Source organism: Vicugna pacos, chromosome 19 (assembly GCF_048564905.1).
Source record: "Vicugna pacos chromosome 19, VicPac4, whole genome shotgun sequence".
Taxonomy (NCBI): Eukaryota; Metazoa; Chordata; class Mammalia; order Artiodactyla; family Camelidae; genus Vicugna; species Vicugna pacos.
Window position 1 is genome coordinate 37,546,646 of NC_133005.1, and position 14,538 is coordinate 37,561,183.

General features: G+C 55.1%; 1 protein-coding gene and 1 non-coding gene across 4 annotated transcripts in view; both read left to right on the plus strand.

The window, feature by feature from the left end:
* Positions 1–14,538, plus strand: part of BCAS4 (breast carcinoma amplified sequence 4) — a 50,469-nt gene extending 35,931 nt beyond the window's left edge. For 2 of the 3 annotated variants that reach the window (XM_006206655.4, XM_015241259.3), the window contains one exon: positions 13,989–14,538. In XM_006206655.4, coding sequence (XP_006206717.1) covers positions 13,989–14,111 — 123 coding nt within the window. In that variant the 3' untranslated portion in view covers positions 14,112–14,538. The remainder of the gene's footprint in view (positions 1–13,988) is intronic. The other variant, XR_012061515.1, reaches the window with a different exon arrangement.
* On the plus strand, positions 2,137–2,209 carry TRNAA-AGC (transfer RNA alanine (anticodon AGC)). Its single transcript has one exon. It is a non-coding gene; the product is annotated as a tRNA-Ala (tRNA).

The following is a 14,538-nucleotide window of genomic DNA, read 5'->3' on the forward strand; positions in this document are numbered from 1 at the left end:
CCCGTTACTTGGAGAGTCCTACTAATTAACCTGGGAAATTCAGTCGGAGAGGGGGAAATCTTGGCTTTTAAATGGTGAGAAGCCGGAGCAGGGAGGTGGCTGTTTCAGGGACATACATCACTGAACACCTGCTGGGAGGTGCCGGGGGTGACATGGGTTGGGGATCTCAGCATTGTGGCCCCAGCATTGCCTCCTTCCCTCCTGTGTCTGGCAGCTCTTTGCTGGCGTGGCCCTGGCTCCAGAGGCTACTGGCAGTGCCCCCAGGAGTGTGTGTGTTGAGGGTGGCGTGGGCAGGAGGGCAGCAGTCATCACCGGGAGAGAAATCGGAGGCCACAGGCCAAGGGGCCGCTTGCAGTTCTGGTTGCCAGCACATTTGTGCCCAATGTGGCCCCATAATCTGTCACTATCTGGCCAGTGGGCATTACTGAGCCCTTGTGGAGCCTGGCCCCCTGATGGATGAGGGGCCACGCCTCTTAGGGGCTGAAAGGTGTTCTGGATCATTTTTGAGGCTCCTTGCAAATTAAAACTCAACGATGGACTAAGAACTGGCCTCCACAATTGTGATTTAGTTTAAATGTTCATGATTTGAAACTGAATGCATTTAATACTAAAAACGCAGTGTTATTAAATTGTCCATTGGGCTGTTCACAAGCTAATGACAGCACTTGGGAAGAATGTGAATTCAGGGGGCCATAATAATAATGAAATTGGTCAGCATTCATTGAACACTTACTGTTTTCTAAGCACTTCGCGGTTATTTGGGCAAAATACCCTATGAGATAGAAACTATTATTAGTCCCGTGTCTGATTGAGAAAAACAAGGCACAGAGAGGTTAAGTAACTTGGCCAAGATCACACAGTTAGGCAGAGGGACCAGTGCCATCTGAGGAATTTGGAAATGGGACATCATTTACTGTGCTGGAGGAAGGGATCCTGCCCTCAGCGCTGGTGGCTCCATGTGGGCCTTTGGAGGGGATGTTAAGGGTACACATCCGGGGTCCTCTGTGATCCCTGCCTCCACTCCCACCCTCATTCCCATAAGCAGCTTGTGCCACTTCAGAGGGAATGGGCAGATGGTGGGAAGCCTCTAAGGCTTGGCCCCTGGGCCCCCGGGGAGGCCCAGAAAGTGAGCCCAACCTCCACCCCAACCCCTGCTTCTGGTTCTCTTGAGAGCCTGTGGGGTGGGGATGGGGGGTGGACAGTGTGGCCGGACCTGCGGGGTATTTTCTCATCTTCTGTCCCTGCATAACTTGGGCTTTTGCTCCTGGAGACCTTGGGATCTGGTGCCTGGAGGACAGCACCCCCCACCTCCCGTGCTGCGCACACCCGCCTCTCCCTCCCCTGTTCCCCTTAAGTCCTTCCTGGCCGCTCCAGGAGCTGCCACGTGTGCAACCCTTTACCCCTTCCCTCCCCAGCCCCTGGGCCAGGCCGGGCTTAATTCTTTTGATGCTGAATCTCTACCCACCACGCCCCTTTAAGTTTATTCATTTGTTCAGTCATTTATTCAACAAATACTTTTCATCCACCCCCGATATGAGCCAGGTGCTGTTTCAGATGCTCGGAACCTAAGGAGGACAGAGAATGTTCTGGCCTTCCAGCAGCCAGTGGTCTAGTGTAATATGTAATGTGCCCCAGGGGAGAGAGAAAAGTGAAGGAGGGCAGGGAGATGTGTGCCAGGGGACAGGAGGTGGTGAGGGAAGGCCTCACTGAGAAGGTGAAATGGAGCAGGTCCAGGTGGCTGGTGTCTGGAGGAGGACGGGAAGGGAGCGTACACCTGTACACTCTGGGCAGCTCAGGGAGCTGGTGAGGCCTGAGCAGGCAGCGTCTTAGAGCCAGAGGTGAAGGTGAGCAGAGCAGACGGAACAGGTCGTGGGGCCCATACCAGGACTCCGCCCTGGAGGGTTTTGCAACATGGAGGAAGATGCTGGGAGTGCAAGGGTGGATGGAGGTAGGGAGGTGGGAGCTAGCTGCTGGGATGGTCCAGAGGGAGATGCTGGTGGCCTGGACTCGGGGCCAGGGCAGAGGTGAGTTAGCATGGTCTATTCTGTGTGTGTGTGTGTGTGTGTGTTTAATTGAAATTGTTTATTGAGACAACTATAGATTCACATGCTGTTAAAAGGAGTAACACAGAAGTGGGGAGGGTATAGCTCAGTGGTAGAGCACATGCCTAGCATGCATGAGGTCCTGGGTTCAATCCCCAGTACCTCCATTAAATAAATAAGCCTAACTACCTCCCCCACCGAAAAAAAAGAAGAAAAGTTCTTTTTAAATGAAGTAGCAGAGAGAGCCCTTATACACTTTGCTCAGTTTTCTCCAATTGTAACATTTTACAAAACTGTGATAACAATGTCACATCCCGGATGTCAACCTTGATACAATCTGTTGCTCTTATTCAGATCTCCTGTTTCCCCTGTACTCACTTGTGTGTGTGCTGAGTTCTATACAGTTGTGTCTCTTCTGTACGGTTTGAGTTTATTTAGATTCCTGTCTTCTCCACCAGAGTCAAGACTCTGACAGTCCCAGCCCTGAAGGGATTTCTCACGTCCTTTTATGACCATCTTCACCTTTCTTCCCCCACCCCTCGTCTAGCCCCTGGCAGCCACAAATCTGTCCTTCATTTCTAAAATTTTGCTATTTCAAAAATGTTCTATAAATGGAATCATACAGCATGTAACCTTTCAGGATTGGCTCTTCTTGCTCAGCATAATTCCCCGGGGATTCATCCAAGTTGCCGTGTGAATCAAGAGTCTGTCTGGATGCGTTTGCAGGTGGAGCCTCGGCTGGAGATACAAGTGTGGGGTTCAGGGCTGGAGGCGCCCTGCGTTGACCCTAAGGCTCTAGCCCTGAGGCTGAATGAGGTGGCCCAGGGAGGCAGGAGATTAAGCATCTCCTGTGTACCAGGCGCTGTTCTAGGCACAGGGGATGCAGCCGTGACCAGACAGAGGAGATCCCCGCGAGGGCGTGGGCTGATGTGGGGCTGGAGAGCTGGACTGGGCGTGGGTCAGGATCTTTCTTCCTCAGTACCTTTGGCTTTGCAGCCGAGAACGGCTGGACCCTGGTGAAGCCAAGAGCTCCACCCTGGGGTGGAGGGGGTAGACCAGAGGTTTCCAGGAGTCCTGAGTAAAATAAGAAAAGGGCGAAGTGCTGTCCCTCAGGCCAGATGGAGCCCATTCAACAGAGGCTGACCTGTCTTCTGAGACAGCTTTGTCCTTCAGAATATTATTCTTTCTTTGACAAAAGGATGGGGTTTAGGGTGGGGTCAGGGTGGGGAGTTTTTTGTGTCTCTGCCAGGCACATGGACTGGCTTTGGATTTGGGAGGCCTTGAATCTGCGGGCCGACCCCCCAGCTCCCATCAGTTTCCCCCACCCTCCCCCTCCTGGTACCCCCCGCACCCCTCCCCCCACCCCCTCCTGCCTCCTGGCCACTCACTTTTCTCTCAGGGCCACTCAGTGCTTCCCTCTCCTTTTCTCTCTCATTTCCCCCTCTACCCTTTTTCCTCTTTCTTCTATTTCCTCTTTCCGAACCTCCACCCCCAGTCTGGTTTCTGCATCTTCTCACCCTTGGTTCTGGCTCCATCTCTCTCCCTGCTTTATACTTTTTTCCCTATCTGTTTGCTTCCATCTCTAATGACCTTCATCTCTGCTTCCCCCGAGTTCTCGGTCTCTGCCCCTATTCATTTCTCTCATGCTCAGATGTTCTTTCCCACACTTGGGAAGCCATCCTTTTTCATGCTCAGGGGCCCCAATGGATAAACTGTCTTAATCCAATCAGGACAGCAACCTGAGGTGAGTTCTTACAAAAGGGCTTCGTGAGACCCGTGCCTGGGACTCTGGGGCCGTGGGGATGGGATCGATGTGGTGACAGTGACCATTCAAGGCCACAGGCCAAGGGCTAAGACTCGAGGGCCAGACTGGAGCTGTGAGGGCATCGTGTCTAAGGAAAGGGCAGATTGAGAAGAAGCTCCCGAGGCCGCTGGATGCCTGGAATGGGGGAGAAGGGGCACTGGTGACAGTCCAGGCCTTGCTTCAGAAGCTGGTTCCTTCCGCTGCCGGGAGGGGGCTGCTCAGTCCTGGGTGAAGTCTTTCTGGGCAGGGGCACGGGCGGGCGGCCTCTTAACACCTGCTGGCTCTGGTGAGCGCCTCTGGTTTTGCCCTAACGGCCTGTTTATTTAGTGGAGAACAGCTGCCCACGATGGGGACCCCAACAAACACAACAGTCGATTGTGCCTGTGTTTGCTTTCTGCCTCCCAGAGCTGATCGGTGCTGTTCCCAGCATCCTTTTGTGGAGTCAGCCACCTTTTAGGTCAGCCAGCAAAGCCTCTGGAGGTTCTATTGATAATCAGCGTCAGAGTGAGACGCGTCCGGCTCTGAAGTGACCGTCGCCCACTGCTGGGCCTTGGCCAGCTGTCTGTATGGACTCTTGGATGTGAAGAATCTCAGTTTGACAGGGAGGCCACCGGGTTTATTGCCTTGGCCTGGAAAAGAATCTTCCTTCCCCTGCTCTGTGCCAAGAGTGGGACAGTCCCAGCTCCCACCAAATCCAACAACGGCTCTCCCCCAAATCCCACCCCTGGCTGCCGCGGCCACCTCTTGCCCCAGGATGTTTTCTCAGCCAGGAGTGCTGGCCCAATGCCGTGCACCCGGCTGACCATGAGTGACCTTTCTGAGCTCACTCAGAAAGGCCCAGGGTGGAGAACACAGATCCCAGTTTCAAATCCAGCTCTGTCACCACAGCCCACGACAGAACTGGCTGGACCCAGTGCAAAATGATAATCCAGGACCCTCTTTTGTCAAATGTGATAAGAATTTCAGGCCAGTGGCAGCAGAACGTCAGACCGAGGACGAGGCCGGCCCTGCCTGTCACTTGCAAACACTGCGCTTTGAGTGAATTCTTAAACTTGCCGAGTCAGCCCCACGTCTGCAAGACGGGATTTACAGGCCTGTCCTCCACATGGGCTGTCATGAGCCACGATGGAGATGCTGGAAGGTTTAGCCGCCCATAGTTATCATTGTTGGTGACGTTGATACCGTTACTGTTTAACAGCTCATTATCTGTGTTGTTCCGCGCGTGCTGCCAGGGATGCGCTTTAATTATTTATTTTTAAATGACCTTTCTCTTTTGGATAATTTTAGATTTGCAGAAAACTTGTGAAGACAGTACTACTGAGAGTTTCCGTGCGCCCCTTGCTCCATCTCCCCCACTTGCTGCCATGCCATCACCATGGTTGTTGTCAAAACCAAGACACCCACCTTGGTCCAGTACTATTCACTGAACCCCAGACTTAGGGCTTCATCAGATTTTTTCTTTCACATCGGTTTTCTGTCCCAGGCTCCCATCCAGCGCAGTGCATTGCTTTTACTGTGTGCTTTAGTTTTAAAGTGACCTCGGGTCTTCCACAGTGGGTCACAGACCTGGCCAGGGCAGGGCCATCAGTCTTGAGCCGCCCAGAGACTCCAGAGCAGGGCCCCTACCGGCGTCCTCACCTGAGGAATGGTTCTCATAGCTGGTCTTGGGCTTCTGGGCCCTGACTTGGCGAAAGGCCAGCCTCTAGGCCCTTCCTGCTCTGCCTCGGGTGGTGAGCAGATTCAAGGTCCTTCATTTCTCGTTGTTGGAGTGTCTCCTGTGCACCAGGCTCTGGCTGCTGCGGGGACTGTGACCCTACAGACTGGCTTGGTCCCCATCCTGGGGGCGCTCGGCCTGGTGGAGAGCGGGCTGGTGACCGAGGAAGGAGGTCAGTGGGATACATTGCCACAGCACAGCCACGAAGGAGAGAAGGGGACACAGGTGAACCTGGGGGTTCCCTAGGAGGCTCTAAAGGAAGGAAGGAACCAGCATGAGACCCGGTGGAAAAGTCTGGTGGCGGAGGGGTGGAGGACAGCAGGTCAAAGGTCTCCCAACAGGCAGACCCCGGTGAGGTCCGAGAGCAGAGAGAAGGCCCCAGGCTGGAGGGTTGTGAGTGATGGGAGATGACAGACTTGAGTTTAGAGAGTCAGGCTGTATTGTGTGGATCTGGGATCAACCCACCCCGACCCCGCTCCAAGGGGCAGGCAGCTGGCAGAAATGAGTGGTATGTCCCGGGGACCATGAAGGTAAGAGCATACTTCTCCCGGGAAGGGGAGTCCACTGCTCGGTGGGCCAGAGCTTTGGACATTTTTCAAGGGAAGCTTGAAATCTTTTTTAAAAAGAAAAATGTCATTTCATTCAAAAATATGAAAACAAGCAACCAAACAAACAAAAGCAACAATATTAGTAAAGAAACTCAGCCCAGTGGAAGCCAAAGCGGGACATGCCTGGGGTCTCGGTTTGGCCCAAGGGCTGCCCGTTGGGGACCAAGGTGACAGGCTCTGAAGACCACATGGAGGAGTTAGATTTTATTCTAAGTACAAAGAGGGACTTACTGGAGATCAGACTTTTTTTTAAGACACTCCCTTAGCCTGCCGTATAGAGCTGAGGGCGAGAGCAGAGGCTGGGAGACAGGGTGGCAGTGGCAAAGGGGAGAGGGTTTGGGGAAGAATCAGCAGAGGGGACTGAGGAACGGGTTGGATGCAAAGTGAGGAGTCAGGTACCCAAACCAGCTTCCCGTTTGGGCAACCTGGACTGATAGAGGTTCTGGTTAGTGGGAGGGCCCGCAAGGAGTCGCTTGACCACTGAAAGCTTCAGTTTCCTCATTTGTAAAAGGCCTTTGTGATACTTCTGCAGATTTGGGTCCCTGGAATGTAGCAGGTGCCCAGTTAAAAATACACATTCAAGTGCGTGGTAATCGGGCAGCTACACTCAGCGGCCAAGTGGTGAGAAGCAAAGTCCAGGTCAGACCCTCCGCTCCCTCCCGGAGACGGTGGTGGGAGGGCAGGGGGCCAAGGTCAGAGAGCTCAGGTGCTGGGTCAGGAGCTGGGGCCCCCAGAGAGACTTCGTTCTGGAGGGGCCGTAACATGACTCCACCTACCTGGCTGTCCGGTCTTTCCTCCCAGACCCCACGTGTGGATTTAGGGGCCAGTCTCTCGGCCGAACTTCTGGGGCTCCTCCTCTGCTGGTTTCCATGTTAACGCTTTTCCTCCAGCTAAAGGCAGAATCCACAGGGATCTGGAAACCTTCTAGAGCTGCTGCCAGGGTCACCGCCTCTAACGAGATTATACCAGCTTGTCCCTGCTGCTAGGGTCCCCCTGCCTGATCTGAGAGCCCCCAGCCCTGCTTTTCTGCCACCAAGGCCTCAGTAGCCTCCCAGGACCGCAGCGGCTGTGGGGAGCGGGCTGGCAGGGGCTGGGGGCCGGGCCGGCAGGAGGCTCCGAGGGGAAGGGGGCCCACTCCGGTGCGGACACCCTGCGGTGGCCAGCCCCGCCCTCCGGGCAGGATTGGACGGGCTGGGGCTGCTTCGGAGAAATGGGAGGGGCTCTGCTCACAGCTGTCAGAGCCTTCTGGAAGTCTGGGGGCCCGGAGCAGACGCAGACATAGGAGGCAGGACAGCCGGGCGTGGTCTGAGGAGCAGAACGCCGTGAGGCCGGGACCAGGAGTGAAGGGCGTGCGGCTGGCGTGGGGCAGGGCCATTGCCCGCGGCTCAGAAGAGCCCGTTTGACTCCGAGCTCGGCCTTCCTCTGGCTCTGTGACCGTGGGCGCCTGACCTACCCTGTCCTCTCCCAGCCTGCTTTCTCCTCCACAAAACGAGCACCAAGGGGGACCGCGGTAACGGGCAGCAGCCACGGGGCTTGGCAGTGGCCAGGCTGGCAGTTCGCACCCCGTGGGGCCCAGGGCACGGGACTGGAGCAAAGCCTTCCATCCAGCTCCTCCACAGCCCACAGAGACTTGTCTGAGCAACGTGATGTGAGCCTGGAGCCACTGCTCTGATGCCCACAGGGCTCGGCAGCTCCTGTGAGTCAGGCCAGACGGGGACAGTGGCAAACGGGACATCACATGCCTTGTCTAGAGGGGCCGGCTCGCCGCACCCCGCAGGAATATGGGCCCAGTGAGGCCAGTGAGCGGTGTTGTTCAAGGGAAATAGGAACTCGGTATTTGTTTAAACTATTCCTAGTTCTTCCATGTTGGCAGGCAACTCACTTTTTTTTTTTTATTTCTTTTGAACTCACTTTTAAATTTGCACACACCATGTGTGAAGGCCAGAAGCAGTCCAAAGGCCACCGTTTGCTATCCCTAAGGAGGCTCGCAGAGGGCACTCCTGAGGGTCCCGAGGTTGGAAAGCAGCTGCTGGTGGGACGCCCCAGGTCCTGGGCGGGAGCTCGGCCCCTCTTGGCCCCACGGCCACGTGTGTCCTGGCTCAGTGCTGGGGCAGGGCAGGCCTGGGTTTGAATTCAGCTCTGCCAATTCCCAGTTAGGTGATCTTGGACAAGTGTCTCTCTGAGCCTCAGTTTCCCTTTCTAGAAAATGGGAGTAGGGACACAGGCTTCTCTCAGCGGCTGAGAGGAGGAGGGCCATGAGCTGTGGGGCCCATGCTCCCTGCTTGGTCACTGTGGTTGAAATGAGCAAGGCAGGGGCTTTGTCTGTGCTGAGAGGCAGAGATGCTTCTTCTGTCTGCTCCACCCCACTGTTACAATGTTTTACTTGAGAACTAGAGGCAAGTTGCTATGAAAATACAGAGCGTTTTCCATATACCCCTCACCCAGTTTCCGTATTGTTAACATCTTGTTTTACTGTGGTGCATTGTCACAGCTAAGGGGACCCACTCTCATACGCCACCTCCACAGGTGATTCCGATTTTACTAGTTTTCCCCTACCGACCTTTTCTGCTCCGTTTCATATAGTCATCGCGTCTCCTTAGCCACTTCTGGTTTATGACAGCTTCTCTGACTCTCCCTGTTTTTGATTACCTTGACGTTTTGAGGATTATCGGTTAGGTGTTTTGTACAGCATCCCTCAATTAGGGCTGATCTGATGTTCTTCTCGTGGTTACACTGGGGTTATGGGTTGGGGGAGGGAGATCACGGAGGTGAAGTGCCTTTCTCATCACATCGGATCCAGGTGACATGCCGTCAACATGACGTAGCACTGGTGATGCTGGCCTTGACCTTCTGGCCGAGGCAGTGTTTGCCAGGTTTCTCCACCGGGCAGTTACTTCCCCCCTTTCCCTACTCTGCTCTGGGAAGCAAGTTACCACATACAGCCCCCGCTCAAGGAGGGCTGGAGCTCCTAGAGAGGGCAATGTGTACATCAATTATTTGAAATTCCTTTTTACCCTTGGCATTATTTTGAGATCTAGAAGTTTTCACTTTTTTGGAGATCATTCCATCATTCAGACAACCTGGGTTGACTCCTGGCTCTACCCATTTACTATCTGTGTGACCTTAGGCAACTTACTATTAACTGGAGTGATGGTTAAGAGTAATAGCATGTGTCTGTCAGGCTGGGTTCAGCTACATAACAGAAACCAGACTTAAGTGGTTTAACCAAATAGAGTTTGTGGTTTTTCTTTATGTGATGAGAAGTCCTGAGCAGCCAGTTGATTCTCCTGGCTGCTGCTCTGCCATCCTTAGTACATGACTTTTGTCCTCATGGTCCCAAGGTGGCTGCACTATCTCCAGCATGAAGTTGATGGCATTATCCTTATTTTATAGAAAGGAAAGTGAGGCTCAAGAGGATTAGCAACTTCTACCTTGAAGGAGTGCCTGGGGCACAGGAGTAATTGTTTTCCTAGTAGGATGGGCCTCTCCCAAGCCCCCTTAGGCTGGGATGCCTGGGGGATGAGGGTGAGCCACTGTCTACCTGCGCTTCCACACGCGGTCAGCCTGAGACCTCAGCCTCCCAGAGGTTGACTCACACTTGGAACCTCAAAAACCAGCCCATGCGTGGGCTGGTGGTGTGGCCTGCTTCCCTTGGGGCGGAGGGTGCTTAGTGAAGCAGGACAGGCTGGAGTTGCAGGGATGACCCAAGAGTAGCCGACCAAACAGCACTCAGGCCTGGGGACAGTCAGCAAGTGGGGTTGGCCCTAAGTCCTGCAGCCTGTGTCGGGTGACCTATTACCTGATTCCCACTCGAGTGAGAGATATAGAAAGAGGCTTGTTATTCCTGTCCTGTTTAGGAAGATAGATTTAATTCAGGGGAAAAGTATGGCCTTGGGACCAAAGCTGGCCTTCACCCATCTTGGCCAATAAAGTTTTATTGGCACACAGCCATGCCGTTACTTTACACGCTGCCCATGACTGCCTTTGTGCTGCAAGGGCAGAGCTGAGTAGTTGTCACAGAGACCATGTAGCTTGCAAATATTTACGGTCTGGCCCTTTGCAGAACAAGTGTGCGGACCCTGGCCTGAACAGAAAGCAGTCCAGGACCAGGTATATGCAGCTGGGGCTTCCAAGAGGAAGATACAAGGTGGCCAGGACTTACGAGGGGCTGTGGGGATTTCTGGGAACAGGAGTGAGTGGATGGCACCCTGGGGTGGGTGGGCTGGGCTTTAGCAGTGATCTGACTTGGGGGTTTCAGAAGAGAGGCCCCTGGACCCGAGCTGGCCCAAGGCTTCACCTTGCCACATGCTGCAATGGCATCTGGGTCTTTGTCACGAAAGGAGCTGCTTGGTGGTGCAGGTTGCCCGAGGGGCCAACTCTGAGGCACCTGCTGCCAGAAGCAGTGGGTTCCAGAAGGGCATGGGGTCTGGGGCCCTCAGTGGGGCACCCACTGCTCAGCCCAGCCCCCAGGGGCCACGAGGGGCTGTGGGCCCGCAGATTCCAAATTATCTGATTTTCCAAGAGAAGCTAGCAGACTGCCTGGTTTTCCTGAGAAATGTCCTCATTTTTCACATGTTTGCAATTAATTCCCGCTTTTAAAAATCATGACACTGACCAAGCACACATGTGCGTCTGGTGTGTGGGCTGCGGGCTGGAGAAGTCGGGTGTCAGGAGTGGAAGTGAGGGAGACGTGGGAGGGTGTGTGGACCTGGAGAGCACGCCAGGCCCTGCTCTCCAGCTCCAGAGGTTTTCCCTCCTCCAGGCTGGTGTGGGCTGTGGGAGGGAGGGGTGAGGCAGAGCTCTGGACCTATGGTGTCAGGTTTCCCTGTCTCCCTTCCTACCCCAGGCTGGTGGAACATTCAGCTGGGCTGGGCAGGGCTGGAGGAGCAAGAGCAAGGAGTTGGACACTCCTCCTTGCCTACCTGGCTGCCTCTGGAGAAGAATCTTCGTAGCAGCTGTAGGCGAGGGGTGGGAGGTGTAGCTCTCCGAAGCCTCCTCTGAGATTCTCCAGGATTTGTGTTCCAGGCCAGAGCCCTGTGGGGTGATGGGCAGGGGCTGGACTTAGAGCCGGAGAGGCCTGAGTGGACTCCACTCAGGACCCAGCACTATGGTTCCCTGCCTTCTGTGACCTCTGAGATGGAGACCACCCCTTTTGTTGCAGGTCGTCCTGAGAATCCAAGGGAAAACAGGCGTGGAAGGGCTGGGTTTCCTGGCCTCCTGGGGGGCCTGTGATTGAGGTCCTACTCACCTGACAACATCTGGGCTTCTGGCTATTTTCAGCCTCACACACCAACCCTCTCCTGCTGACTCAGCTGGTTTCCAAGCTCTCGCCAGCACTACTGTGGGTTTATTATTTGCTTTAGGCAGGATGCTTGGTTGCAAGTGACAACAACCCAGGTCAACTCTGCTTAAGCAAAGAAGAGAATCTGTGGTCTCATAAACAGGAAAAGTCCCGAGGTCACACTGACCTCGGGCAAAATCTGATTCAGGTGCTTGAATGACCCTGTCAGAACGCAGTCTTGCCTCATCTCCCAACCCTGCTTCCCTGGGCTGGTTTCATTCTCAGGCAGGCCCCTCAGTGTGGTGACAGACGTGACCCTCAGGCTCATGGCCCATCCTCCTAGGAACTTGGGAAGGGGGAATGCGGCAGGAAGCAGCCCTGTCCCAAGAGCATGAGTCCCAAGGCTGTTTCTCATTGGACCAGCTTGGGTCACCTGCTCACCCCTGGACCAATCCCAGCTCAGGTGGGTCGGGCCTCCTCTCACCCCTCCTTCAGCTGCGGGGGTAGGGAGAGCAGCGCTGATGGAAGCTGGCACCAGTGATCCCACAGGACAACCAAGATGCCAACAGCAGAATGGGAAATGAAGGCTGGACAGGCCAGAACAGCACATGTCCTGCCCATACCTACCTGCTCTCCAAGGGCAGCATTTGGGGCTGAAGAGGCCACATTCAGAGCCCCCTGGCTCAGCTCAGGCCACCCCTTCCTAGCTGACCTCAGGCCCAGATCTCCAGCCAACTGTGAGTCACTATCCCACAAATTTTCCACGTGCCCCAAGATGTTGTCAGGGGCTTGGTCCAGGGCCAATGTGGAGCTGCACCAGCCTCCTTGGCCTTTCTTGCCATCTTCCAGGCTGGGGGCCCTTTTGAAAAGGGAGGCAAACTTGTTTGTAGTGGCTTGTTCTTGAGCCCCTGTGGGGTCCTAGTGAGCAGCTTCCTTTTCCCAGCGCGCACACACAGCCGCTCTTTAATAATCCACGGTGCTGTCTGGCTGGGCGCGGACGGACTGCTCACCTCCCCTGGCACACCCCGTCCCCGCTTTCCAGATGCAGGAAGGGCGTTTCCCCTCCCTCGCCAGGAAAGATGCTACCATTTCTTGTGTTAGGTCTTGCTGAAACTAAAGATACGATTGCATCTAAAGCTGCTAGGAGTCTCTTAGGAGTTCTTCTCCTTGGCTCCTTTGTAATTATATTGAATTTGCTTCTTTTTTGGAAGTCTGTCTACCTGAGGGAGACAGGCAGCCCTGTGATGACCGAGGCTGCGTCTTGTTCACAACTGTGCCCTCAGTGTGCAAACAGGACCTGGCTGGGCGCGGGCACACAGTAAGGGAGTGGTTGAGGGGGTGGATGCTGGGAGGATGTGCCTGAGGTTGGTCTCCCACCTCCACGATGGGGAGGATGGTCTCGGTGTTGCTGCAGGAAGCAAGTCTAGGGGATGGGGAAGTACACACGCAGCGCAGTGCGGTCGTGCTGGGCTTGTGGGGAGCTGTAATTAACCGTGGGCTGAAGCCCCACATCCTTGCCCTGGCACCTGTGACTGCAACTGAAGGCTGGGACAGACCAAGGTCTCAGCCAGAGCAGGCAGGGGTGGCCTGTAGATCAAACAGTAGAGAGGGCGCTGGTGGGGAAGGGCAGCGAAAGGGACCCCAGGTGGGGATGGGCCTCCTCCCTCTGCACCCCTGGAGCTGCGCATTCCTGCCCATCACTCTGCTGGGTCCACCAGGGAGCCTTGCAGACACTCCCTCCTCTGAGCAGGTCACAGCCACTGGGATCAGCCCTGGATCTATGCAAGAATCACCTAAGAGCTCTGAGATAGTCCGATGCCCAGGCCACACCCCGGACCAATGACATCAGACTCGTGGAGTAGGGCCTGGGCATAAGCATTCCATAACTCCCCTGGGGCGTTCCGTGTGCAGGCGTGCTTGAGAAGTACTGGTGAGGTGGTCCTTTGTAAAAGTGGCTTGTCACCAAGATGCACATGTAACCCGTAGGGTTTGTGGAGAGTTGCTTTATGGAAAATCTCTCCCCAACCTCACTGCAACAAAAATCTACACCAGAAATAAGTAGGTACTTCTTATAATGGTTTAATTTAAAAAAAAAAAAAAAGGCAGTAACACATGCATGTAGCAGAGCCTTTGGGAGGTGCAGGTGGGAGCAAAGAACCATCAGCTGGACCCCGCTCTCCCAGCGGCCGCCCCGCTGCAGCTGTAAGCGCCCCTTTCCTCGCACGTGGTGGCCTGAGGTCCCCCTTGCTCTCTGGGTCGTCCCCTCTCAGCGTGTGGCTCCGCGGGTTCTCTCTGGTGCTGCAGAGCGGCTGAGTGCCCCGTCGTGGACTGGGGCCCAGCACTGCTGGCCCAGCTCCCCGTCCGGTGTCAGGTGGGCGGCTTTGGCTGTCACAGGCCGTGTCACCCAAGAATCACGGGATCTTTGGTCACATGGGCCACTCTCCCAGCAGGATAGACTCCTCCTGCATCTGGAGTTCCCGGGTCTCAGAACAGGTGGCTTCACATGGCTGAAGGGGCACCTCGTTTTCTGTCATTCCAGAAACGGTGGATGCCGGTGGCCCCGACGTACGAGCTGCCCACGTTGTACAGGACCGAGGACTACTTTCCTGTGGACGCTGGGGAGGCAGCACCCCGGACTCCCAGCTGCCAAAGGCGTCTGTGAGCCCTGCGTTCCTGCCGTCAGGGGTGTCAGAAAGGGAAGTCTGGGTGCAGGGCCAATTTTTTTTCCTTTTTTTTTTTTTTGTTGTGGATTCGTTTTCTGAATTTCCCCCCTTGTTTCATGTGGGCCCATGGGGTTTGGAGAAGCAGTTGGGACCCACGGGCGGCAGTGCCTCAGAGATGAGCTGGAGAAGGCCTTTTCCACCAGCGTTTGGCCTGTCTGGTGTCGTGGATGAGGCGGTCACCCCAGGTGATGGGCTGTGGAGACTCAGATTTCCCTTTCCCTTGAAGGGCTTTGCATGGGAATCGGGAAGGGCTTGCGGGGTGCCACCAGGGTGCACGGGTCCAGGTCCGTCCGTGTTGGCTGGTGTGTCTGAACCCCAGCGCCCACTGGCCCTGTGAACTGTCTCAATAAAGGTGTCAAGAGGTCA